Raw genomic sequence first — 25163 nt, 5'->3', positions numbered from 1 at the left:
TCCACCTAGGCACTTCCAGCTGATCACTTCCAGCACTTCCCACCTGATGCACCTAGCACTTCCCCCTTACTCCCCTACCCGTTGTCTCTCACTGCACTTGCACATTCTCAATGCTCACAAGGCCTAGTAGGTTCGCCTCTATCTTAGTGTTATATTTAATTTTACTCCCACGTTCCCTCCCTGTTAACCTGTGATCGCTTTGAAACACAATTTACTTGTTGTATAAGCGCCTTATAATGCACAATAAATAAATAAACTATTGAGAAACTGGCATAAAATAGCATCTGCATGTTGTCTTTTTGTGTTTAGGATTGTCATATCGGATAATTTGCTACATTATATTCAAAACACCCTTTTTAGCCATCAGCACTTTACTTTGTGAGTCTTGTAGTTTAATCCATATCGTGGGAAAGGCAAAACCACAAATCCCAGAATTCAAAGCCATGGTATCTAAAAAGCCTGGCTTGCCTCAAGGTGTCACATATGGCATAAACAAAGCGCTTTGGTGCATGCTGTCCGTCACAAGACATATACCCCTTATCATAATAGTTTTAGTCTGAATGAAATCTGCAGTGACTATCTCAGAGAAAATCTTCATATGATCAATTTCAATTGGGATTATTAGCCTATTTGGTGGTCGTTCTAACCACCCACCTGAACTTGACTGTCCTTTGAGTTGGCAAGCCTAACCCTAGTATTGACATTTCCTTCGGTGGAGTACACAACCAGACTGAAGTGTCCAGAGAAGCAATAGGTGTTGTGATAGAATTCCATGAACTAATGTCATCAATGTATAGCAATGGAAGGTGGATTCAGAGTACACAGATCCAAGCCTGTTACCCACAGGTTACACACATGTCCCGGCACCAGCCACTGAACCCACTGAGCTTTGTCAGCATGTAGTGCAGCTTTCTGCCCGCATAAACATATGAACGCGCAAAAGTAAATCCATTAAAAATAATGATTATATTTTCAAAATATCATGAATAGATTGACCACTTGTGTGATAGTTTGGTTGTATTCTATGTGGATACACGATTCTGGGTGTGATTCACAAGGAATCCAGTTTTAGGGGTAAATGATGCCCGGTGTGATCTTCTTGTAGTTGTGTTTTTCGCCAGATCTTTTCTTGTTTGTGGATGGCACACTTACTGTCAGCGAGTTCTTATGTGAACCGAGGTGCAGATGGCTTGGTTTATCGTTTTAAGGATGAGTGAATGTTTGCTGAGTTCGTTGGTGTGCAGTTGAGCTGAATGAGAAGCTTATTGAGGTTAGATGAAGGAGGGAGTGTGGACGCCAGGTTGGTGAGTTTTTCTTCTATGTCTATTATTAATGGCTCACATTATGCGCAGTTGAGTAGCTTATGCATGCATTATTACTACAAGGTCAGCAACAGTTGGCATTCACAGGTGTGTGTTGGAGAGTTGTATGTGTGTGTTTTGTTGAATGGGTAATGAGCTCAGACCCACAAATGCGTAACTTTAAATATATTTGCAATATTTCAAAGTTGTATTATAAACCTTTGTGTTGTGACCCCACTTAGTTTACACCAGAATGTGCTTAGTGCAACTGTTGGCTGTGAGGTGTGAACATGAATGGAAGTAGGAGTACATGTGTGGGATATGTAGAGTAGGAAAGGAAATGTGATGGAGAAAGATGTTGTAGTGAGAGAAAAAAGATGATAAAAGTGTTATGCAAAAAATAAAATTCCCATGTCCAACAAGGAGTAAGTTACACCGGAGCAAGGTAATCCATGTCAGACCACCAATGTTCAGTGTAAGTTGGGTTTTTGTGTGCATCATGTGTAACCTACAGTGGTAAGTTACATTCAAATTATTTGCTAATACCATTTTGAGATGTATGGTATGTCAAGACATGGGAAAACTTGGTCTGATGCAACATGTACCAGAAAACAAGATTCTTTGTAAATTAGACCCCCCCCACGATTTAATTTCAACATCTCTGCTTGATGATGTGGTCACTAATCACACACACTTTTAGTTTTCTATCAGGTTGCACTCTAGTGCCACCTATAGACCAAACAGGTATTTTATTTATTTATTTATTTATTTATTTATTTATTTATTTATTTATGCATTTGTTATACGCCCAAACCCAAAGGTATCACAGCGTAGGTTACAGCAGGCTTAAAATCTCTGGTTACAATGAAGAAGGAAGTTACAAACAAAATACACAGGCAGAGAAAAAAAAAATATATACTGGCTTGAGTCTTGATTAGTCAAGGGCGGAGTTGCGTCTATGCTGGCCAGAAGTTGTGTTGAAGTATAGATTGGAGGGAGAGGAGATGGGAAGAGGGGCACACAGCGTGCCTGAGATGTTTGGTTATTTACCCACCCATTAACTGTCCATGGCCATGGTGACCCCTGTGACCCCTGTGGCCATTCCCACCTACCACACCTTCCCGCCTAAAACACAGCATCAAACCTTTTGATGTATAGGGCCTGCCAGCATTAATACTAAACAGTCTTCCGAGATTGAAAGGCTTAATTGCAGCTGCAAGTGGACTACTGGTACAAGAAAAATATCTTAACCAAGTGTCTCTTCAGCCGCTTGATTTGTAAGCAATGTGTGGCTCCCCGCATCTGCTCCTTGCACTGAAGTCCCGTTAAAGCAAGCATTGATCAAGGCAACAGTTTTGGCTTGTGTATCACAAGCCCCGGTACTGAACCCATTTTCAAGCTTGTGCCATCGTATGGCCAAGAGTTCTATCATGGCATTGTGGTCTTATCCCACGCCTGCATCAAAGCCAAAACTGTTGGTTTTGCCAATGCTCGTTTTTCCTGTGCTCCAGTTCCTTGACCCGCCAAATTTGCAGGCGTCTAGAAACAGTCAGCGGTACTTCGTAGCACACAAACAAGGCATGTATATATTGTACGGTGGACTGTCGAATGCATTTTCCCAGACGGTTGCTCTCTGACAGCCATTAGTTCTCGGACACAGCGAGTACAGTCGTGCGCGTCGTGCATTGTGTGCAAAGGTGCACACAGAGAAAGGCTGGCTGAAAACAGCGTGTGCAAGGCATGTTGGGACCTGCCCAGCGATTTGCAATCAGGATCGCTTAGCACCAGGGACGCTGCACTCAGAACGCCTTTATTGCTGTACTGTACAAAGAAATAACACAAACGTCTGTTTGGAAATGTTGCAGAAAATGTTATAAATAGGAACACGTCTGCTGCAGAGGACACTGTTGACCCCACACCTGAAATGAAACTAGGGGGCACCCCTGGAAGCGATGTCGTAGACCCAGGACATGGGATGAAAGGCGACTCTCCAGCAGGCAGGTAAATACTGTAGCTGATGTCTGGAAGCTGGTGGTAGAAGTCTGTTTGTTTTTTAATGCCTAGATGTATAACGTGTGCATTGCACAGCGCCCTAGAATCTCCTGTCACAGTCTTTGTAATTGTCTTTTTTTTTCCGTCTTCAGCTGCTGTTTTTCTCCTAGCCCCTCCCATGGTTTATAAATCCTGCTATTTTTAGAAAACGATACATGTTTAGGGGATGCGTTCGACACCCCTTCTTTTATAGGCAGTCATGATTTCCAGTGAGGTATTGTTGAAAGTTACCGTTATGTATTTTTACTGTGCTTGTGATTTTTTAAAATCTTTTAATGTGTTCATTCTGGTGCCTGTGATGATATATATGAAAGCATGTTGTGCTGTTTATGTAAGGAAGAAATGGAGAAAACTAGACACCTGCTTACGGGTTGTGGGAAACTGGTAGAGACATATAAAAAGGGGTACCAGAGCATAGCGGACGTCAGATATTTAGAGGGTGACCAAACATGGTCAGATATTTATTCTGGAGAAAACCATGTTTTAAATTCTAATATATTTTATATTTGGCAGGAATTTAAGATCAATGGGCCTCATTCCAAGTCGGACGGGCTGGTAAGAAAGTGCCGGTATTCGTGGATACCGACATTGGGCCGGGTCAGGCGCCCCACCGGCAAAAAAAGCCCTCATAATCGGCACTGGCAGGTGCTGGTAATGACAGCAAATCCCCTAACGGAGTCCAATGGAACTCCATGAATTGGGCTTCACCGTTATTCCGGCACTCGGAATCCGGCGGCAATGCTGGTGGACCGAGTGCCGGAAACGGTATCTCCATTTGCTAATATACTAGCGTCTCTACCGCCAGTATACTGCAATCTCGGAATGAGGCCCAATGGACTGTAAATGTGTGATGTGTACCATAATAAGTTAGGTTATATTAGGAAGTAGAAGTATCTAATGTGTTATGTGCAATATGATTCTAAAATGTGTGTCTGCCATAAGCTAGATGTATTATTTATAATATTGGGGTATATGCTGCAAAATGATATTATGTCATTTTTTATGTGATATGTTTTTATCTAGTGTAGTGTTTAAAAAGTTGTTTGTAACCATGAACACTTTAATAACAAAGAAATATATATATATATATATATATATATATATATATATATATATATATAGGGCCATATTGATTTTACATGGCAGGGACGATCAGGCTTTCGCCCATGCTTGAGAGGAAAGACACAGGAACCAGGGTTCACCCAGTTTCCCACACCTTGCAACGAGAGGAAACTCTCCGGTGTACTGTTCCACGTGCTGCAAAGCAAGCATGGCAGTCAACATTGCCCCGTTCATTTCCACACATTGCGCCGGGTTCCTGATGGTGCAAGAACACAGGTCACAATTCGTGGACATTGAGCCATTCGGCGCTCATCGGAATGATGAGTTCCCATCGCCATTTGTGGAGCCCACACGGGAACTGCCGATCTGGTTTCTCACGTGTGCTTTGAATGCGGCCGGTGATCGAAATGTGCAGATGTCGTGGAAGCATGTCATTTTGGGCCTGCCACATCTTGGTTTGTACAGCGTCTGTTCATGTTTGTCTTTTGGGAACTGTAGGCTGGGTGACAGGCGGTCAATTCTCCTGACTTCCTGGGGCATCCCTAGGCAGCCTATAAGAACCTTTGGTGGCCCATTGCCCACCATAGGAGGCAGTATGGTTCCAGGGAATTGAGTGACATGGGTGGACCCACTGCTCGGAGAGAATGAGTGACGGGTTGAACTAACCGAGTAATGTGTTGATACTTGCGGTTTTGGCAGCTGGGACTGATTGCTCGGCCGCTGTCAAAAGAGAAGGTGGCTGGATCCAGCGATGACCAGTTGGTTTCTGCAAAGGGTAGATGGATATATCCATGGGCTAGGGGTTTCTCCTTTGGGGAAGTTGCTGGGGCTCGCTCACCCCCAGTAGGGGCAGGAGCACCCAACATACAGTGCAGAGACCTACTTGTTTCCATGGTTCTCAGCCTCTGAGGAATGGCACTCAAGAGGAAGACTACTCGGGAGTTAGCCCAGGTACAGACCCTGGCAAAGCACCCGTGCCAAGGAGTGGAGGGTGAGGACTGGACAGACTGACTGGCACAGGTGCTGAATAGTGAAGGTTAACAATCGGCTTGCTTGAGTCGTGGTGTCGTAGCCCACGGAGCCCTAACATTAGTGGAAGCATTGTTTTTTAAGTTTACAGAGGGTGGGTGTTCCACAGCCCCTTAAGCATCCTTGTATTTTTGGTTACATGTCTTTATATTTGAGTATTTTATATAGAATGCACATATTTCGAATATTTAATATTGAAAACTTTTATAGTATATGCACTTTTTATTTTTTATTTTGGGGGGCGTTTCCAACCCCTTCAAACCCACCGCAACCGTTTCCCAAAAATATTTAACCGTTTACTGCACCCAATGCATTCACTATAAAGGTTTTCAATATTAAAACATTCGATATATGGGCATTCAATATAACAAATTCGATATAAACACTGTATACTGTATTTTTTAGTGCTTACAATGGGTGAGAATCCCATAGACTCCCTTTTATTTGCTGTCCTTGGAGGGTAAGGGCCCACAAGCCCCTCAAGCACGACCTCACATTTTATGTTAAAAAGGGTCAGAGTTTCACAGCTCCAGTCAAACCCTGTGTTTGTGTATTTAACAAACTTCTCTCTTCTATATTGCCTTCTAGCCCACCTCTCTTTGTACTTGGTGATTTTAATTTGCATCTTGATTCCATTCATTCTACCACGTCCTTTCTTCCTCTTATCGATTCTTATCATCTTCTCCCTCTGGACTTTCCCCCATCACATACATCCGTATCCTCTCTCAATCTCATTTTCTCCTCAGTCCCCTGTAACGTGTCAGTTTCCTCCCTTCCCATTTATTCATCGGATCATTTTCTCCTTTACTTTCTTCATTACTCCTCTCTTCTGTCCCCCTCTTCAACTTCTTTTCTACATTGCAATCTTCGCTCTTTTGATACTCCCACCTTTTTCTCTTGTCACTTCTCTTCCCCTTGCCAGTTGTTCTCGCAATTCTCTGCTAACTCTGCACTTAAGTCCCTTCAATCGTCTCTTCTACCTTGAACTCTCTCCATCTTGCTCCTCCCTTTACCCCTTCCCGTCAGCCACTCCGACCTTGGCTCACTCCTTCTTTTATTACCCTTCGCTCCTCTCTCCGGAATCACAAGCACCATTGGAAAAAGACTCGATCCTCCCATGATCAGGAATTGCTTTCTTCTGCACACTCATCTTATGATTCCCGTTTTTTGTGACAAATGAACTTCCGGGGCAGTCTTATCTCTGTAAGGTCATGAATCATTGGTAGTTGCAAGACAGCAAAAATATAATTATTACCCAATGATAAAAGGGACTGGCCAGTCAAGGTTGTATAAAAAATATCTACTCTATTATTACTACAACAGACAGTTCTAGCACACTACAAAATACAACCCACGCTGTAAAGGAACATAGAGGACAGACAGTTTCACGAAGGAAAGGGATGCACTCTGGATACTGATAGGAGGGTAGTTGGTAAAGTAATCAGTCTTTTTGTTCAAGGTTATTTGGTTTCAGCACCAACGGGACAAAGGGTTGTAACTGTCTCTAGGGTCCTTTGGAGACGCACAAGGGGGTGTAGGGAGGGGGCTTCAGAACCACAAAGTACTTGGTGCTGAAGAAATTCTTGATGCTCAACAGTGTCGGGGCAGTTCCAGGGTGCTTTGCAGCTCTTGAGACAGTGTTCGAGATGGGTATCAGGCGGCAGGCAGTTCGGCGAGCGAGGCTGTACGGATGGCTGCAGGTTGGCCTACACGGTGGCTCAGGGTCAAGAATCGCTGTCTCTGTGCTGATTGGCAGATCTGCAGCGCTGATCGAGGTGTCTCGGACGGCTCTGGTGACTGTGGCATGACAACAGTCAGTGATGTAGCCAGTTGAGGTTCAAGGCCTCGACTGTCCCAAAAATGTCCTTAAAAGATGGACGCTGGTTGATGCTTGTGCGGCACTCCCCCCTAACTTCTTCGCAGAGCTCGTTTTGTCCTTTCAAGGCAGACGGCCCTTAACTCATGAGAGTGTTTGCAGGTAACAGCCTTGTGCTTTGTTCAGCTACTCTCCGACCGTTCCCACCTAGGAAGCTTGCTGGCAGAACCTAGCAGGGCACGCTGTGTGCTGGCTGGGTACTGGTTCTGGAGCTGCTGGACGGGTCCTCTGAATCTGATATCTCCCTATACATCTGTTCCCTTTGAGATGTTATGGGGAGGCATCTTGCTTCCCTCTTGGAACTCCTGGCCTATCCTTCGCTGGCGGAACATGTAAGGTAGACTGTACCTTCATCCCGGTTCCAAATGAGTCCTTCTTCTTACTCCTTTTGAGGTCGTCAGATGATCTGCTAAGTGAGGGGTTCAGCCCTCGCTTAAAGCCAAATGGGCCCCAATGATTGGTGCAGGCTAAGCTCACCTTAATGAACCAATCATGGGTCCCCACCAACAATCTTCTGTTATGAATGAGGTCAGAACCAGAGTGCTCTGTGAGAGTCTGTTGGAGCGGTGCGAGAGTCTTCTAGGAACTGTGTAAGGCTCTTATAAGTGATGTTATGAAGCATTATGTTAAGTTGGGTCCCTGGCCAATTTTGACACTGACAGTTTTGTAAGAGCAATCATCTTCTTTACTTTGCTCCTTGTACATCAGGTCAAGTACATCAAGTCAGGTAAGTCATAGGGCAGGAAACATCCACTGGTATGCTCTCTGTGATCACATCCTCCCTCAACTAAACTTCATGGAACCCACTCATAACACAACATTCTCTCACTCTGCATTCCACATCCATCACTAACAGCATTCCATCCATATACATCAGGTGCAGGTAAAGCTAGTCATAACACATTACACACTCGGGGAGTAGGGCAGTAACAGATGTTATCAGCCCATGCCACGTTTTATTATGAGGCGTGTTAGCCTCATTATGTGGGAGGAGTCCAGTTGGGGTGTGGGGTGGAGAAAGGAAGTGATGGGAACAAAGGGGTACATTTAGTTTGATGAAATAAAGTGATGTGAAAAGCTGCACTCGCCTCCGGCTCTGTTATTGTCAGCCCAATCATTACATTAGCGACAAAGGTGTACGAAAGCTTGCGTGCACTGTCGAAGTGTGCTGGCTGCTACCAAGCCAACACCACTCCTCCACGACACGCCCGGGAGGCGGCAGTGCTCTTCGTAGGCAGATCAGCTTACCAAGACCGCGGCACACTGCTGTAATGTGCCTTGCTGGCAGCAGTCATATTTGCAGGCAGATCCCTAGGCATAAAGTGCACAGCTGACCACTTTCAAGGCCTGAACAGCTCTGCAGCACTGGCCCAGTGGGAGGGGCTCACCAGGAGGCCATGTGGGACCCACTACTGTTACCTGGACCCTCAAGACCATAAAGTGTGGGAGTGGTGCTGGGAAGCCGCCCAGGTACCCCATAAGGGCTTGCCCACGCCGCGATGGACACACCATATCCTTGGAGGCCCCACAACAGTATGAGAATGGAAGGCTGTGCAGTCATGTCGGGTGACGACATCCCAACCACCATACCTGCACACCGCTCAGAGACTTTTCACATGGCACAGGGCAAGACTATTCCTTGGCAAGTTCCGGTGGCATTCAACCTAAATGACACAAGCAATTTGAGTCCAAGGTGGGTCCGATGTTCAAAGGACTTCACGGTTTATGTAGGGGCCATGGAATACGTTGATGATGAGAGAAAGAAGAACTTATTGACCCTGGCCATAGGTGCAGCAGTCTGAGACATTTTATATGAGCTGGTGGATGAAGAAGAAACGTCATTCTAAGAAATCCAGAATGACTTGACCACATACCTCGCCCCACATACCAATGTCAACTTCGAGCGCGACATATTTCACACAACGACCCAGGAAGTGGGGGAGAACCTTGATAATTTTGTTATGAGACTATGGATTCACATGAAACACTGCTCGATTCATCGCTACTCCAACGAGGAGGTGCTCAGGTCCCAAGTAATATCAGGGTGTGAGTCATCAGACTTTCACAAGAAACTACTACAAAAACAAAGATCACTGGACGAAATCCTGGCTATGGCCAAGTCAGACTCTGATATTTCTCTACAAGTCCAAAACATGGGAACATTTAAAATCTTCTCAACAACCAAGGACCATACAAGGGGAGGGCACCAGGAAGACTGGCATGACATGCTACCGCTGTGGATATGAATACCTGCATGAGGGCAAGTGCCCAGCCCTAGGACAGAAGTACAAGCGGTGTGCAAGAGTGCAAGAATGCCTCTCAACCCTTGCCACACAACTCCTCGCTGCCCAGAAGCAGGCGACACGCAAGGTACCACAGGGAGGAATGCATAAGCACCCGGGACCCCAGAAGACACACACCAGTGGAAGTGGAATACGATAAATACCACAAGAGAAAATGACATAGATCTCCAGATAGAAGAGCCAATATGAAATTGCCAATATGTAGAAGCAGGCTCAAAGTCTGAGAGTGACTCATTAGGCTCTTCCGCTGATCAGCAAAAAAGGGGCTATGTATGGGCACTACATAAAGACACAGCTAAAGAACTCTACAAGTTCTATAACTCTACAAGTTCTCAATATACCCACAGAATTCTACATCGACAAAGGGGCAACCGTAAATGTCATGAGCAAAGAAACCTACAACAAACTCCCATGGGCCCCGAAACTGAACATCTACCCATATGGATCGGACCCCTCGCTTCCCTTGAGGGTGTGTTCACCACTCTGTGTACACACAGATCACACACAGCACGCATACAACTGCATGCCCTGTCCACGGCAGCCAATAGTGGATGAATTCAGAATTTTTAAACAGCACTGGGCATGGTCATGGTACACATTCTCTATTACATCATGGTGCACAAGTACATGGCCCCGGACGGTGACATGGTCAAGATGTTCCTGAACTTATTTAAGATTTGAGGAAACTAAAACTGTAAAGTCAAGCTGTGCCTCGGCCCCACCATCAAGCCAGTTGCCCAACACTATAACTATAGGGGAATACCCATACACATTCAGAAACAAGTGGAGGAGGAGCTCTGCTTCCTACTGGACCTCAACATCATTGAGCGGGCGAGCAGCGACACCGCAGGTCTCTCCAATAGTCCCAGTGCAAAAGAAATCGGAGGAGGGATCAATTAGCCTGCGTGTGGACATGAGCAGACCTTACAAAGCCATCCAAAGGGAAAGACAACAGGTACCATGGATCATCGACATGATCCACCTCCTGAACGCCACCACCATATTCTCCAAGCTCGACCTCAACAAGGGTTATCACTAACTGGAATTGGCGCCCGAATCCCACTACATCACTACATTTGTCACACACATGGGTTTATTTTGCTACAAGGGACTCAATTTTGGCATATCATCGGCGGCAGAAATATTCCTGGAAGAAATACATCAGGTCATAAAATACATACAAAATTGCATGAATTACAGCGACAACGTTTGTGTGTTCGGCAAATCTTTGAGTGAGCATGATGACACTCTGCACCGCATCTGCCTGGCGCTGGATGCGGCAAGAGTGACACTGAATAAGGACAAGTGCGAGTTTCACAAACACACGCTAACATTCTTTGGGCACATTTTCTTGAAAGATGGGATGATTCCGGGCCCGTAGAAGGTGGCAGCTCTGACTGAAACATCCAGACCAATCACTATATCAGACCTAAGATTATTCCAAGGCCTGGCCAGCTACTGTTCCAGATACTTGGAGAATTACGCCGCCATCAGTGCCTCGCTCTGGGAACTCACTAAGGAGGGCCAGGACTTCATCTGGTTGCCGGAGTCTCATGCCAGTTTTGAGGACATGCGCTCAAAGATTGCATCAGCGGCAGACATGGCCTACTTTAGCTTGGCAAAGGACATGGAAGTGACCGTAGATGCCAGTCCCGTGGGGCTTAGCGCGATTCTGTCACAATTTGACCCAAAGACACCTCACGTCAAGCAAGTGGTCACCTGGGCAAGCCTCAGCCTCACAGACACGGAGCAGAGGTATTCCCAGGCCGAGAAGGAAAGCCTGGCAGTGGTCTGGGCTTGCAAGTATTTTCACCTTTTCCTGTATGGCAAAGCTTTTATCATCATCACAGACCACCAAGCCCTTCTCACGATTTGTGGCAGCCCAAAAGCAAGGATGCCCCCACGCATTGCACGGTGGGGTCTCCGCTTACAAGACTACAAATTCACAATTCAACACAGGTCTGGGAAAGACAAAAACCCGGCAGACTAACTGTCGCATCACCCATGCGGTGCTGCATGGAAGGAACACTCGATAGCGGAGGAATACCTGAGTGATGCCGTCCCCCAAATGAAACCATTCCCGATCGCATGGGCGACACTCCATCAGGAATCAGAAGTGGATCCGGCACTCAACATTATAGCTCAGTGCCTTTGGGCAGGGAGGATGAATCATGGCAAAGACATGGCCAAACACCTGGACCAGCCCATCCAAGACGATGTGCAAAGTTTGTGTCTTGTCCAAGAAGAATTCCCTGTTACAGAAGACCACATTGTTCTCAAAGGCTGCAATATCGTACTGCCCAGGTTGCTCTGTCAAAGTCATTGACCTTGCCCATGAGGGCCAGCGGGGGACTGCTTCCACCAAGAATCTACTCTGCCAGAAAATCTGCTTCCCCCAATTGGACGGCAGAGTGGAGAACACACTGCAGAATTATGCCATATGCAGGGTGGTGGCCCCTCCACCCAAGCCCCGCTCATTGCAGATGTTGTGCCTGCCAGACATAGTCTGGGAGGAACTGCCGATTTACTTTTTTTGGGCCCATGAGAGATGGATCTTGTGTGCTTGTATTAATTGATGAATACTCGCGATTCCCAGAAATTCAGATTGTACCCTCCACTACTGCTACTGTTGTCATCCCAGCACTGGATTGGATTCTCACAGCCTATGGTATCCCGAAGACCATCAAGTCGGACAACTGACTGCCTTTTATGAACTATGATTTCGCAAACTTCACGGATTACATGAGATTCAAGCACCGCAAGATAACCCCTCTCTGGGCGCAGGCCAACGGCATGGCTGAACACTTCATGGCCAGCATTAAGAGGACTCTGCAGATAGCACAGGTCACAGGCAAGCCATTCGAACAAGTCCTATAACAGTTCTTGAGAGAATACGGCATACCATGAATTGCTCCACGGGTGAGTGCCCGGCCGACCTCATGTTTGGCCGACGGATCAGAACATGGCTCCCACATAACCTGGAAGAGAGAGTGAATTGTTAAAATGGCTGCGATGTGAGGACATGAGATGCGGCAGCCAAACGGACAATGAAAGAAGCAGCGGATGCTCAGAGAAGCACCAAAGAGACAGTGGTGGATGTTGGAGATCAAGTCTTGGTGAAGCAGGTGAAACACAGAAAGGAGAACTCAACGTTCGCTCCCAGAACTCCCACAGTGTCGCACCAAAATGACACCATGATCACGGTGAGCGATGCCGATGGATGGACAATCACACACAGCGTGTCTCACTTCAAGAAAGCAAGGGGGAAACCCTCATAGAAAGTGACATGGTAGAGAGAGGGGATCCACCTCCTGAACGGCACCACCATATTCTCAAAGCTCGACCTCAACAAGGGTTATCACCAACTGGAATTGGCAGCACCCGAATCCAGCTGCATCACTACATTTGATTTTTATATATCTGCATGGATAGTATTATTTGTGATTGGGGTTTTGTTCTGGGCGCAGCTACTTGACCCAGCGACCTGAATAACACTCCTGTTGGCCTGGTGTCGCGCTAGTGTTGTTTTAGGGAAGGACCAGCGCCCTCCTTCCCTTGGTTGCAAGGTTAATAAAGTTGATGCACACTTTTACTGCGCCACCTCTGTAAATAAATGAAAAATGGTCACTCTTGCTTTGGTAGTGTTGGAGCAATTTATTATTGGTTTACTCCCATTGCCCATTAATTGTTAACACGTTTTTCAGCCTCTCAAGGGCCTTTTTCAAAACAGAAACTTTTTTGCAGTCAGATTAATTGCTAATTGATACCAAAGCAAGAGTGACCATTCTTCATTTATTTACTGCATGGATAGTAGGCTATATTATCAATTGTTGTGGTATAAGGCTTTAGGCATTTTAGAACATGTTTTTTTCTCAATTTTTTAGGTATGTATCTTAGATCGATATTAAATATGATCTTTATGGATTGTATTGTTTGTTGTGATTATTTTTAAAGACTGTGTAAAGGTGACTGGTTTCAACCAGAATCACAATAAATAAATGTATTAGGTTTTCATCAAAACGCATATCTATCACCCAGGCTTCAGTAAAATAGAACAAACATGAATAATTGTAAATGACAATATCCAATGTCCATACAACTGCATCATGTATCTAAATCTACAATCATACTAGACCTTACAAATTAAAACCACTATTACAATTCCCATGTGAAAAACAGCACATACAAAATACAATATTCCACACATAAACACACTAAACAACACATGAACAATAGGAAAGGAAAATAGAAGAAAGAGGAGAGGAAGAAAAAAATAAAAAGAGAGAAAAAAAAGAAAAAGGGGGGAACTCCCTCTTCCCCTTCCGCCCCCTCTCCTCCCCACTTCTCTATTAATCATATACAGCATTAAATGAGACCCATAAAGAAAGATAATCATCTTCCCTACCCTTGTCCTTCAAGGAGATGTTTTCATATTTAGACAAAAAGTGCCTCTCTTGTTGACAGTCACAGCAGAGCACCTGCAATCTAGTGCTGCTACAAATCACTTACAGGTGCCTTTTTGGACGATTCACCAAGATGGTTTGACTGATTTTGATTTGATTTTGGATATTTTTAATGCGCTAATGACGGACTTAACCGTTTAGCGCCCAGCTGATAATAAAAGTCAGCAAGCAGTGTATACACCAAAACCAATTTTCGTAACCAGAGTAGCCCCCATAACCATCCCATCACCCCTTTACTTAAACAGAAACGTCTTGAGTGCTCTATGAAACTGGGGAAGCGTTTCAAGGACCCTAATCTCTCTGGGGATACCGTTCCACAACTTTGGCCCAAAAAACTGCAAATCTTCTGTCTCCCCTTGATGCACACATCGATGTAAAGACCCGCCCTGGTGAAATGTGCTCCCAGCAACCACGCGCTTGCATGGGGCCTGTCATACTTTAGTGTTGGCACTGAGGTCCCAACACTGATGTATGCAAAGTGACCAGACGAGGCATCTTTACGCCACTGTCCCGCCCCTCCTGAAATGTGTTCACCTGTGAGAATAAGATGACCTGCACATTTCTAAATCTAGACAAATGGAACGGCCGAATCCTCTGCACCCCTTTCATTTGGGCTATTTTTTGAGAATCTGCCCCAAATTGTACAAGGATATCTTTTGCGGGAGGGGTTCAGAGCAAAGACACGTGGTTTGGGGACCCCAATATACGGAAGTATCACAGAACATAGTCATTATACACCCTTCAGCACTGGATGTGCCCTGAAGCAAATGACATCGTACTGGGTCCTCAGTGAGAAGGGCTCGGTCAGTCCAACCCCTCTCAACTGTTTGCTAAATATGGACAAAACGCTCCAGATTGCATCCACCCTTCCATCTGTTAGACATGTACTCATGGGATGGAAGAGGGGAAACCTGGCGAGACATGAGGAATATCTCCTTTCAAGGGGATCTTGCTTAGGTACAACCCTGCCATAAAACTCAACAACAGCACCATGCAATGGGGGAATTGGCAGAAAGCTTGAATATGGAAAATTGGTCACTTTCTGGAAGGCGATAATCGCTTAGACTTTGGCTAATTGACTTTCAAATGCAAACTGAGTGAGCGACAGTGATACTTGAAGCTCCAGTCGACCCCACTCGTCTATTCCTGTCGTCCCAGGTCTCCAAATTGCCCGCCACATCTGTACAGTGACTTCTGAACTCCCCGGCTGCACAGAAGCCCACGCCGCGGGGCAATGAAATCTGGGAGACCAAACTGGGTCAGATAATTACGACGCAATGCTGGAACCAACTGTGTGCAAATGGGTTCCGCTGAAAGGTGGAACTGGACCTGCACTACTCACAACGGAGAGTTTCTCGTAGCTTGTATTGGTCTCCTTGGAAGATGTGGACCTGTAAATTGCTCTCCTCTGGGAACTGCTGGTCCCCCAAGGTTACTCTTCACACGAGCGTCCATGTCTTGGGCTTGCAAAAAGGTCTCTCCATTTTTGAATGAAGTGCTCGAACAGGTTGACTTGGTCCTGCGTTGCTCCCATTCCCGAGAACACCAGAGGCTCCGACCCCATAGAATGCTGTTTAACCACACAGCTATGCAGATTTAAAAGGCTGCCTGAGAGGTTTGGCGCCTCTCCTGAAGGAACTGGGTACACTATTATCATTGCTTTTGGGGCACGCCACTCTCCTTTAGTTTCTTAATCACAGGCTCTGACCCCAGCTGGCAGCCAACTGGGAATGATATCAGTACACCCCATCTCTCCTGGTTGGCTCCCACTGCCAAGCAAAAACTCCACCACATTTACTTGAGTCCCTCTTCGAGTCCACTTACAGCACCGACAAAAGGAGCGTTCACAATGGAAGAAGGTTGTTACATTTTGGGTGAAATCCAATCCTGCGCTGAGCTGCCATCTTATGAATCGCACAGCGCCTCACCCTGGGCGCCTCAGAAGTTGCAGGCCATTGTCCATGCTGTGCACTTTGGACTTTTCTGGAATAAAGATGTCTCCTCTAGGATGGGAGCAGACCTTTCAGACAGACCCATTATTTTCTCCAGCCAACGGGCTGACTTCCCAATTAACCCTCTCACCTTCCCGCTCTGGAAGGCTTTTAGTAGGGTCAGGTGATTTAGGGCAGAGATGGCGACAACAAACCTGCACTCCCAGTCTCCACAGCCTTATGTTTGTGTCAATACTCTCTGAAACAATGCACGGGGGACTGTTCAAATCAGAAGGAGCAATAAAGCACAAAACGGTGTGCAGTAATTGATTTCACCGCACACAGAAGGTGTGCTGCATGCCCGAGGACCTTATTCATAATCGAAGGCCCATTAAACGCTTGTCTGCATTCACTGGAGCCTTGTATTGCATTAGCCATGCAGCACATTCATGTATTGTGTGATCACGTGACCTCTGTGCTCAATTAATGATTAGGAAGGAGATGTATAGCCCCGAAGTTGTAGGCTTTGTAACACGCAGGTCTGCATTTTAATCCTAGTTTAAAGGTGTGATCTTGGGCAAGTAGCTCCCTGTGACTGAGATGCGGATCTAGAACTGTGCTAATCTCACCAGATGGGCCCCACACAGGGCCTCCTTGTGAATATAGTGGCAAGGGCAAAAGCATATAGTGGTACACCATGTAGTGTCTCATTATGTACACGGTGGAAACAGTGAAAACATACAGTATTTTAAATACCTCCCATTTTTAAAATACCACCCAATTATAAGCAAGGCTCTCAGTTTTATGGTATTTATTTTTTCACCTTTTCTGGCTGTATTTGTCCATATTTAGGCTTTGTTAATTTTATCTGTCTTAATGTACATTATTTTTTGCTATGCAAAAGAAAATATTTAACTATTATTTTTCCAATTTATTTACAAGAAAATAAACACATTAGTGCTTGGATGCCTGTAATGGGCCTCTGATAGGGATGGGATCTTGCACAGCAAGCCAAGATCTGCATACCTGCAGCCATTTTCACAACTCCAAATGGAATTCAATTCCTTTTTCATGTCACTTTGCACAGCCTTTGACCTGCATTGCATGAGTATTGTATTGTACTGTAGTCATTTATATAGTACCATTTTCCCATTTGTGTGGCCTCAATGCGCTTTGTCGTTGGAACGCCATCGGGAACCGAAGTCCAGCTATTGGGAAGAACACTTCTAAGAGTAGACGTTAAGATGCATGTGTGCATTTGGCCGAGTTAGGACTGGCTAGGCTCCCGTAAGCAACCCAAGAGCTCAGGTACATGGGTGGGGGCTGCGGGCGGTCATGGCAGAGCGCTAGTGCAGGGGACTCGATGTGTACCCAGATAGATGGAATTCTTCGTAGGTTGGCACCGTATGCTAATGGCAGAGGTGTTGAGGCAACTCGGGGGTTTCAGTGCGATAGCTTATGTGACCAGCTAGATTGGATTTTTCTTATGCGCAGCTGCATTCTAAAGTGTGTGAGTGGAGAGCCGTACCTGGGGAAGATGTCCACAGAAGTGGTGCGTTTAGATGGGGTTTATCTTCGATGTCGCTGTGACAGATTTTTCTGGCGCTATGGGCCGGCTGCCCCTAACTCTCCCAAGACGATAGGCTGCTTGTCCGTGAGACTTTTCTAGTAGGGGTAGAATGCTACCATGGAAAGAACCAGGCTCATCGGCTTCCTGGAGTCCAATAGGCAAATACATGAAATAGACATGGCTACTACGCGTCTTCCACGTTCTTAACAAACTAGCCGGGTCATCTAATAAGTCCAATGTCAAGGGATACCTGCATGTCACCACTGTGACTGACAACTTACACACCCAACCAAGAGACCAACATTTCCATTTGTTTCAATTTTCACAAATAAATACTGAAGGCAAACGGAGTGATTTCCATGTGTATTTATGTGTAAAATTGTGAGCCTCATTTATAAGTATGGATTGTATTGGATGTTTATAGCAGGTGGTACATAGGATGGGGCACATATGAGTTATTTATCTATTTATCTACTGAAGTGCTTTGTTTATAACCCATCCCATGAAATCTCAATCCATATTTATTTATTTATTTGGAGGTTTTATGCAGCGCTAACTCAAGTGTGGGGGGGCTTCGAAGCGTCAGGAGATCATGACATAACGATACATACAGTGGAGGCGTACAGTGCATGGTTCGCGGTTAATGGACCATTGTATCCTCATTAGTGAACTGGCCCCCAATGCCAGAAGCATTGATACTGAATGAACTAAAAGGGTGGTGAATTGTGGGGGACAAAGGGCTGGAAAGTGGGTGCACAGTAGAGCTACAAGTTACAAAGAAGAAGCATTAGGAAGCAAACACAATCACCCAACATATCACAACTGGGGACAAGGGGCAGATCAGTAAGCTTTCTGCATGGCCAAAACAGGGGAAATCGAGGTGGACGGGCTGAGCTCCGGGGTTGGCTCGCGGACTGAAGTGCTGGTCATTGCGGGACAAGTGCTGAGAGGTAGTGGGATTCATGCCAACATTGGGGGCATCAAGAAGGAAAGAACTGCTGAATGAGACAGACTTGGAACTAGGGGTTTTCCAAACAGATGAACCTTTCTGAGAGCCATAGTTCAGGTATTCTTTGTACCCCTTGAGCCCGTGCTCTGTTTCTAGGGTACGGGAGATTTCTCCAGTGTTTGGGCTCTAGGACTGCTGGGGTGCCGCATGCATGTCCCAGGCTGCTGAATTAGGCTATGTTAGAATTGTTTTCCAGGATGCTGCTTAGCGTTCCCTGAGGAAAGTACTTATTTATTTTCTGGTACAGGCATTTGGGACTCCTTTTATGTAGGATTCTGGCGGCGAGGACCAGTGCCTTATGCAAGATCTATTCCTGATTGGAAGCCATTCGAAGGATTTCTAGCCTTGAGATATAGGGTTGCCCTGGCTTGATACACCACATCAGTCTGGGTGGCTTTTTTCAGATCAGTAGGAGTTGTTGAAGCGTGTTTTGTTCAGTGCTAGATACAGGCTATTGCTAGAGAGAAGACGGGAGAGGACGCGAGCTCTGGTCATGGATGTTATGTCATTTCCAGATATGGGCCACCTTTCCTAAGGACAATTAGTTGGAAGTGCATTTGTGAGCCAATGAGTGCGTTGGGGGTTACTATAGGAGTCTGCTGTCCGAAATCATCTGTGCATTCTTTCCTTGGTCTGAGGAGTTGGGGTTTGGTCAAGCCCATAAGAGGAGGTCGTCTGCACGATAATATGTTGGAGGTCCCAAAAAAAGATGATTTCTGTGCTAGATGCATTCAAACACAGATTGCTGGCTGTGATCCAATCCTGGATTCTCCAGAGGATATCGGAGAAGTGTGGATCGTCGCCCGGTTGTAGATTCTGTGGAACCTGCAAATCCTCTGCATATGATTGGGAGGGGAGTCTGAAGGGATCAAGGAGATCTGCAGGGGGTTTAGCCGAGCCATTAAACAGGCAGGAGATCAGATGGATCATTGGTGATCCCTGCATGTTGAGGTGAGCACGCTGGACTCTGACATGTCAACTTTACCCATTCCAGATAGTTGGTGATCCAACACAAGGCCTTGCTTTCTTTTCCCATCCGGGTGATTAGTCTTTCTGCTATGGTTCAGTGGTTGACTGCATTTTAAAATGGATATTTAAAATACCACCAGCCTTATTCTGTGGATGGTGCTAAGGATACACACCTGTGTTATTGTAAATACCTCCTATGATTAGAATACCACCTATTTATGAGTTGGGCTCACTTGGAATCTTTACGGTATGGGCAACATAGAAAGTACTGCTTGGAGCGAATAACCTATATTTCCCCCTGGCAGAGCTTCCTGTGTAGCCCATGGGGTAATGATCCTCATGCAATCCGAAATCATATATTTTTTTTAAACAAGAGGAATTCACAACACCCCATGCGTTTAACATTACCGCCATACTCGTAATAAGGCCCCATATAGGCATAACGAGGCCCATTGTATCTTAAATACCACCTATTTCTTTTAAAAATGCAACCTAATCATGCATTGGGATTGCATGATATATTTACTGCACGGGGTGCATAGAAAGCTTTGAACATGGTAAGTAACGCAGATTTACCAAATGCAGTACCTTACATGGACCCCATGCAGTAAATAGCCCATGGGATCCCAAAGTGGTACTTTGTAAATGGGAGGTTTTTACAATACCACTTGGTCTTGCCGTTGCCACCATACTTAGACTGAGGACCAGGGCACATTGTTCTTTGGCCTGCACTTCTTGATGGAGATGCTGCTGATACAATGACATAGTGTCTGTGAAGCGGTTCTCTGTTGCTTGCTGAAACATCCATGAATAACGAGTATTGAGACTGCCAACCGTTTGGGCTTTTGTGTATGCATGGGAAAGGCACTTGCCAGGCAATGCCATAGTGGTATTAACTGTCCATTGATGATAGCTGGTGCAGAATGGTGAGAGTAGCTGGGCATCTAATAGCAGTGCCTGGCAAATGCCTAATACTTACACACAAGGTAAAACTGTTGGCTTTGCCAGTACTTGTTTTTAACAGGACTTCACTGAATGGCATGCTTAGTGCTTATGCATCGAGTAGCTGAAGGCAGACCTGGTTAAGACCTTTTAGAGCTCCAATTACGTCATTCACTTTCAGAAGACTGCTTTGAAAAATCACAGGCAGGGACTTAGAGTGCAGTTTGATGGTAAGGCTTGATTAAAGCGAGCTCAAAGGGTTCCCATGACAAGGTTACTAAGAGCTGTTTTGCTTAATATGTTAGAAAAAAGCTTATCTCTGCAGAGGAGACACACCTCGCCATTCATTGCTAATCCTACCTTCTGATTGGTGTTAATGATGCGTCATTTGTGCATCATAGAATAGTGTTGCATCGTGTGAGTATGTGTGGCTAGACACATCGCTCATGTCGCACTATCCATGGCATAATGGGTAACAGTTATAATCTTACTGCACTATGGTACCTGCAGCCCACCATTCACTCCTGTTCCACCTTCGATGTCAGAATTGGGAACAGTAACAATCTTACACCATTATGGTACATGCAGACCGCCCTGCGCTCCTATTCCACCATCCATGTCACTATGGGTAATAGTTACAATCTTACTCCGTTTTGGCACTTGTAGTCCACTGGACACTCCTGTAATACCACCCTTGTCATAACGGGTAACAGTTACAATGTTACTCCATTTTGGTAACTGTAGTCCATCCTGCACTCCTGTCCCACTATCCATGTCATAATGGGTAACAGTTACAATCGTACCCCCTTTTGTACCTGCAGTCCACCCTGCACCCCTGTCCCTCCATCCATGTCATAATGGGTAAATGTTACAATCGTAGCCCCTTTTGGTACCTGCAGTCCACCCTGCACCCCTGTTCCTCCATCCATGTCATAATGGGTGAATGTTACAATCGTACCCCCTTTTGGTACCTGCAGTCCACCCTGCACCCCTGTTCCTCCATCCATGTCATAATGCGTAAATGTTACAATCGTACCCTCTTTGCACCCTCTTTTGGTACCTGCAGTCCACCTTGCACCCATGTCCCTCCACTCATGTCATAATGGGTAAATGTTACAATGTTCTTCTCTTTGTACCAGGTACAGATTTGCTGGAGTACAACCTGCTTTGATCAGAAGCTTTAAAGTTGATTTTCTAGTTCTGCACAGTGGGAATTCTGAAAAGTATATTGAATATAAAGATTTGCATCAGTGTAACCTTTAATATTTAAGATTAGCACTCTGGATCAGGAGAGAAGTCAACCAGGTGGCCCAAATCCTTTGGTAAATGCCAGCTTTCTGAGCGAGCTGTTGCCTGCTCTGGTGCTCCCAACCTCACTGTGCATCTCAGTAATGGTACCTTTAATTCATTTGCATGAAGTCCTATCTATGCCAGTAATGGGCACTTTAATTCATAGGCATGGAGGTGGAAGCGCTTCATGCATATGATTTAAGGTGACCATTACTCGCGTAGATAGGTTGCGGCAGCAGCCTCATGCAAGTGATTTACACTGACCATCAATGGCATAGATGGGTCGTGGCAGCAGCTTCATGCAAGTGATTTACACTGAGCATTAATGACATAGATGGGTTGCGGCAGCAGCCTCATGCAAGTGATTTACACTGACCATTAATGGCATAGATGGGTTGTGGCAGCAGCTTCATGCAAGTGATTTACACTGACCATTAATGGCATAGATGGGTCATGGCAGCAGCTTCATGCAAGTGATTTACACTGACCATTAATGGCATAGATGGGTCGTGGCAGCAGCTTCATGCAAGTGATTTACACTGGCCATTTGTGGCAGCATCCTCCTGCACGTGATTTGCACTGACAATTACCAGCATGGATAGATTGTGGCAGAAGCCTTGTGAAAATGGTATAAAGTGCTCCTATGTAGTGTACTGTTGGTGACATGGTATGTACTGCATTTTTTCATATTACCCTAGAGAACCAACTGTCAATTGTATGGCTTTTTGCCTCATTTTGTCAAACGTGCTGGAAAATGTATCATTTCAGCACATTATTTCAAAATATGTTCCCCACTTAATTGTTCTGGGCTCCCCCCGTAAACTCGGTTGCTTGTGCTAAAATGAGGAAATATTTAGGCCCCTCCAATGAAAATATTCACCAAGAAAAACTACCCTTGAATCACGAAATTCACTGGATATTGTTCATGTTTCACCAGAGAAACATTTATAAATTGTATGGCCGTTCCTCCAATTTTTCTTAAATATCGTGCTGCAAATTGCATATTTTAAGCACTTCTTTGCGGGTGAACCCCCCAAACTATCCTTAATTGTTCTGTGCACCCTCACTATCCTCGGTTGCTTGCTCTAATTTGAGGATTTATGCAGGACCCTCCACTGAAAACATTCACCAACCCGCGAGGACTCACCAAGGGGGCGATTAGAATCTTGGTGCAACCTCAGGAGTTATCCACCCCTCTTGGCACCAAAAGCTGTCTCTGCCACCACAACCCACACATTTCAGCTTTCCCACCTCATTCTTGTTGGTTTCATAAGAGTGTGAGAGCCGCAAGCCTGTCAGTTTCAAAGTGCCGCTCCTTCTGCGTTGTGACAGGGTGAATGCGGACGGCGCATTTGTCAGGGTGTGAGCCGCACGTTTGGCAAAACGGACAGGATTGCGGCTCCTTCACTGTCAGGGTGCTGCGTTGTATAGGTTTAGGAAGGGTGCCGGGCCTTCTGTGCCTCACTTGAGTTTAGGACGATCCAGAAGTGGTGGCAGAGAAAATGATGTCATCCCTTGTCATAACTTCATGCGGTAAATGTTGAAGCTGATGACCCAATTTACTGTACACTGTCAAAGCTTGACTCTTCCTGCGTCCTCCCTGCCTGCTCCTTTACAGCAACTAAACTCTCTGGGCATGTTTGATCCAATTTTGTTTGTTTATTTATTTTATTGTTTACAGCACGTGCCTAGCTCGAGGCCAGCGGAGCACTGCAGAGTGTGCAAGTAGCCGGCTTTTAGGTTGCCATCTTTTACCAGTAGCGCAGTATTGTGAGTTGCAGTCTGTGCACCCATTGGAATTAGTCCTTGGGCAGGTGTTGTTGAAAAAGCAATGTTTTGAGAGATTTGCAATTTACATTACTTGCACAATGCCCCTGTTTCGACAAGGTGTTAGTGTGCGGGAGGGAATGGCAAATGCATCCACTTTGAAGTGGTTGCATGAAGGGAGAGGATTTATGTTGGACAAAAGTTAAAATTATATATTGGTTGTAATCACATTTTAGAAGGATTGGCAAATATGCATTTCAACAAACCAGTGTTCATGAAATGAGGCAAAATACTGCGTCAATACCTCCATTTCAGATGTGTGTTTTTGGGTGTGAGTTGAAGGCAAAGGTATTACGTAGAGTTTGGCTTTAAAAGGGTACGTTTGGCCCATCAAGTGTGTATTGCTGATTAAGTATTTCTTGTTTTCAAAGGGACGACGAGGGAAGCACTCTTCTCTCTTCCACAAAGGTTGGCCATTCTTGCAAGAAACCGTCCGAAATGGGCTTATGGGATAAGACGCAGAGTCGCTCGTTCGACAGCGAAGAATTAAGCACCACCCAAACGAAAGAAAACTCAATGGCGGCAAGGGAGGGCCTAGCTCGGTCCCATGGCCTTTCCTGTCTTTGCAGCCCTCCTGCCCAAGGAAAGTGGGATAGTTCCATGGAAGACATACCCGCTAAGGCCAACAAACCTGCAGAAGACTTTGAAGAAGCTCTGGTCTCCACTCTTGGCGACCACCAAACGTTTGCGATCTGCAGCGGCGTTTGGGAAGGATCCCCTCCAAGCCGCTCTCCGTCCCCCCACATCTTTCCGCTCGGCACACCGTATGGGCCCTATGTTCAGAAACTTGAATACTTGAAGAGCAAATCCCCGGAGAGAAAACTGGAGAAGCTCAAAGACCGGATCCGCGAGCAGAGGCGGCGCTCTGGCGGCCTTCCTGTCGCGCAACATGGTTCCGCCCATTGGGCACTCAAAGAGGCTGTCAATACGCGCTCCCTGAGGCGCACGGTGCGCAAGGTGACATTCGGCCCACCTCCGCCAGTTTATAGAGGTCAGTTACTGCCTTCCATGATATTATGCTTTGTGTTTAGGGCTCTGCAAAGTGCTCATTTACGTATTCCGCTCATAACCCGCATGCTGTCATTGTAAGGATTTCACGGCACTTGGGTGTATTACTTAAACCTTTAATTTATGTGCAATATTCTAAGAGCAGCATTCCCCTAACTGGTCAGAAGTCGTTACGTTTTTAAGAGCCCTGGCCTCCATTTATTCTTCTGCACGTCCAATAATAGGCCCATAACTGCACATATTGAATTCCTATGATAATCAATGCTGCTGGGTTGAGGGCAGAGTTGTATATTGTTTTTGACCCCCAGGTGACCAGTGGCTTTTGTGAAACCCACAGCTCATGTGCTTGATCGGTAATGCACATTTGAAAGGGCCTGGAGCTCAGAGGTTGCATTTTAGAACAAGTGCTGGCAAAGCCAAAAGGTCTGCAATGTGTTGCACTGTGAAGTGTTGGTAGCATGGCGGTGTATTTTCTGTTTAGCTATGTATGATTATAAGTGTGAAATGGCTGCTGCTGGCGCGTGTGGGTGG

The 25163-nt window shown here is 45.7% G+C and overlaps 1 protein-coding gene across 1 annotated transcript in view; it reads left to right on the top strand.

Annotated features, from left to right (window-relative positions):
- CCDC187 (coiled-coil domain containing 187) overlaps window positions 1–25163 on the top strand; it is a 335108-nt gene that overhangs the window by 12676 nt on the left and 297269 nt on the right. Inside the window, exons 4-5 of the mRNA XM_069609090.1 lie at window positions 3167–3302; window positions 23996–24615. Coding sequence (XP_069465191.1) covers window positions 3167–3302; window positions 23996–24615 — 756 coding nt within the window. The remainder of the gene's footprint in view (window positions 1–3166; window positions 3303–23995; window positions 24616–25163) is intronic.

Source organism: Ambystoma mexicanum, chromosome 8 (assembly GCF_040938575.1).
Source record: "Ambystoma mexicanum isolate Mex_15411 chromosome 8, UKY_AmexF1_1, whole genome shotgun sequence".
Lineage (NCBI taxonomy): Eukaryota > Metazoa > Chordata > Amphibia > Caudata > Ambystomatidae > Ambystoma > Ambystoma mexicanum.
This window is presented reverse-complemented; position numbering and strand designations above follow the sequence as displayed.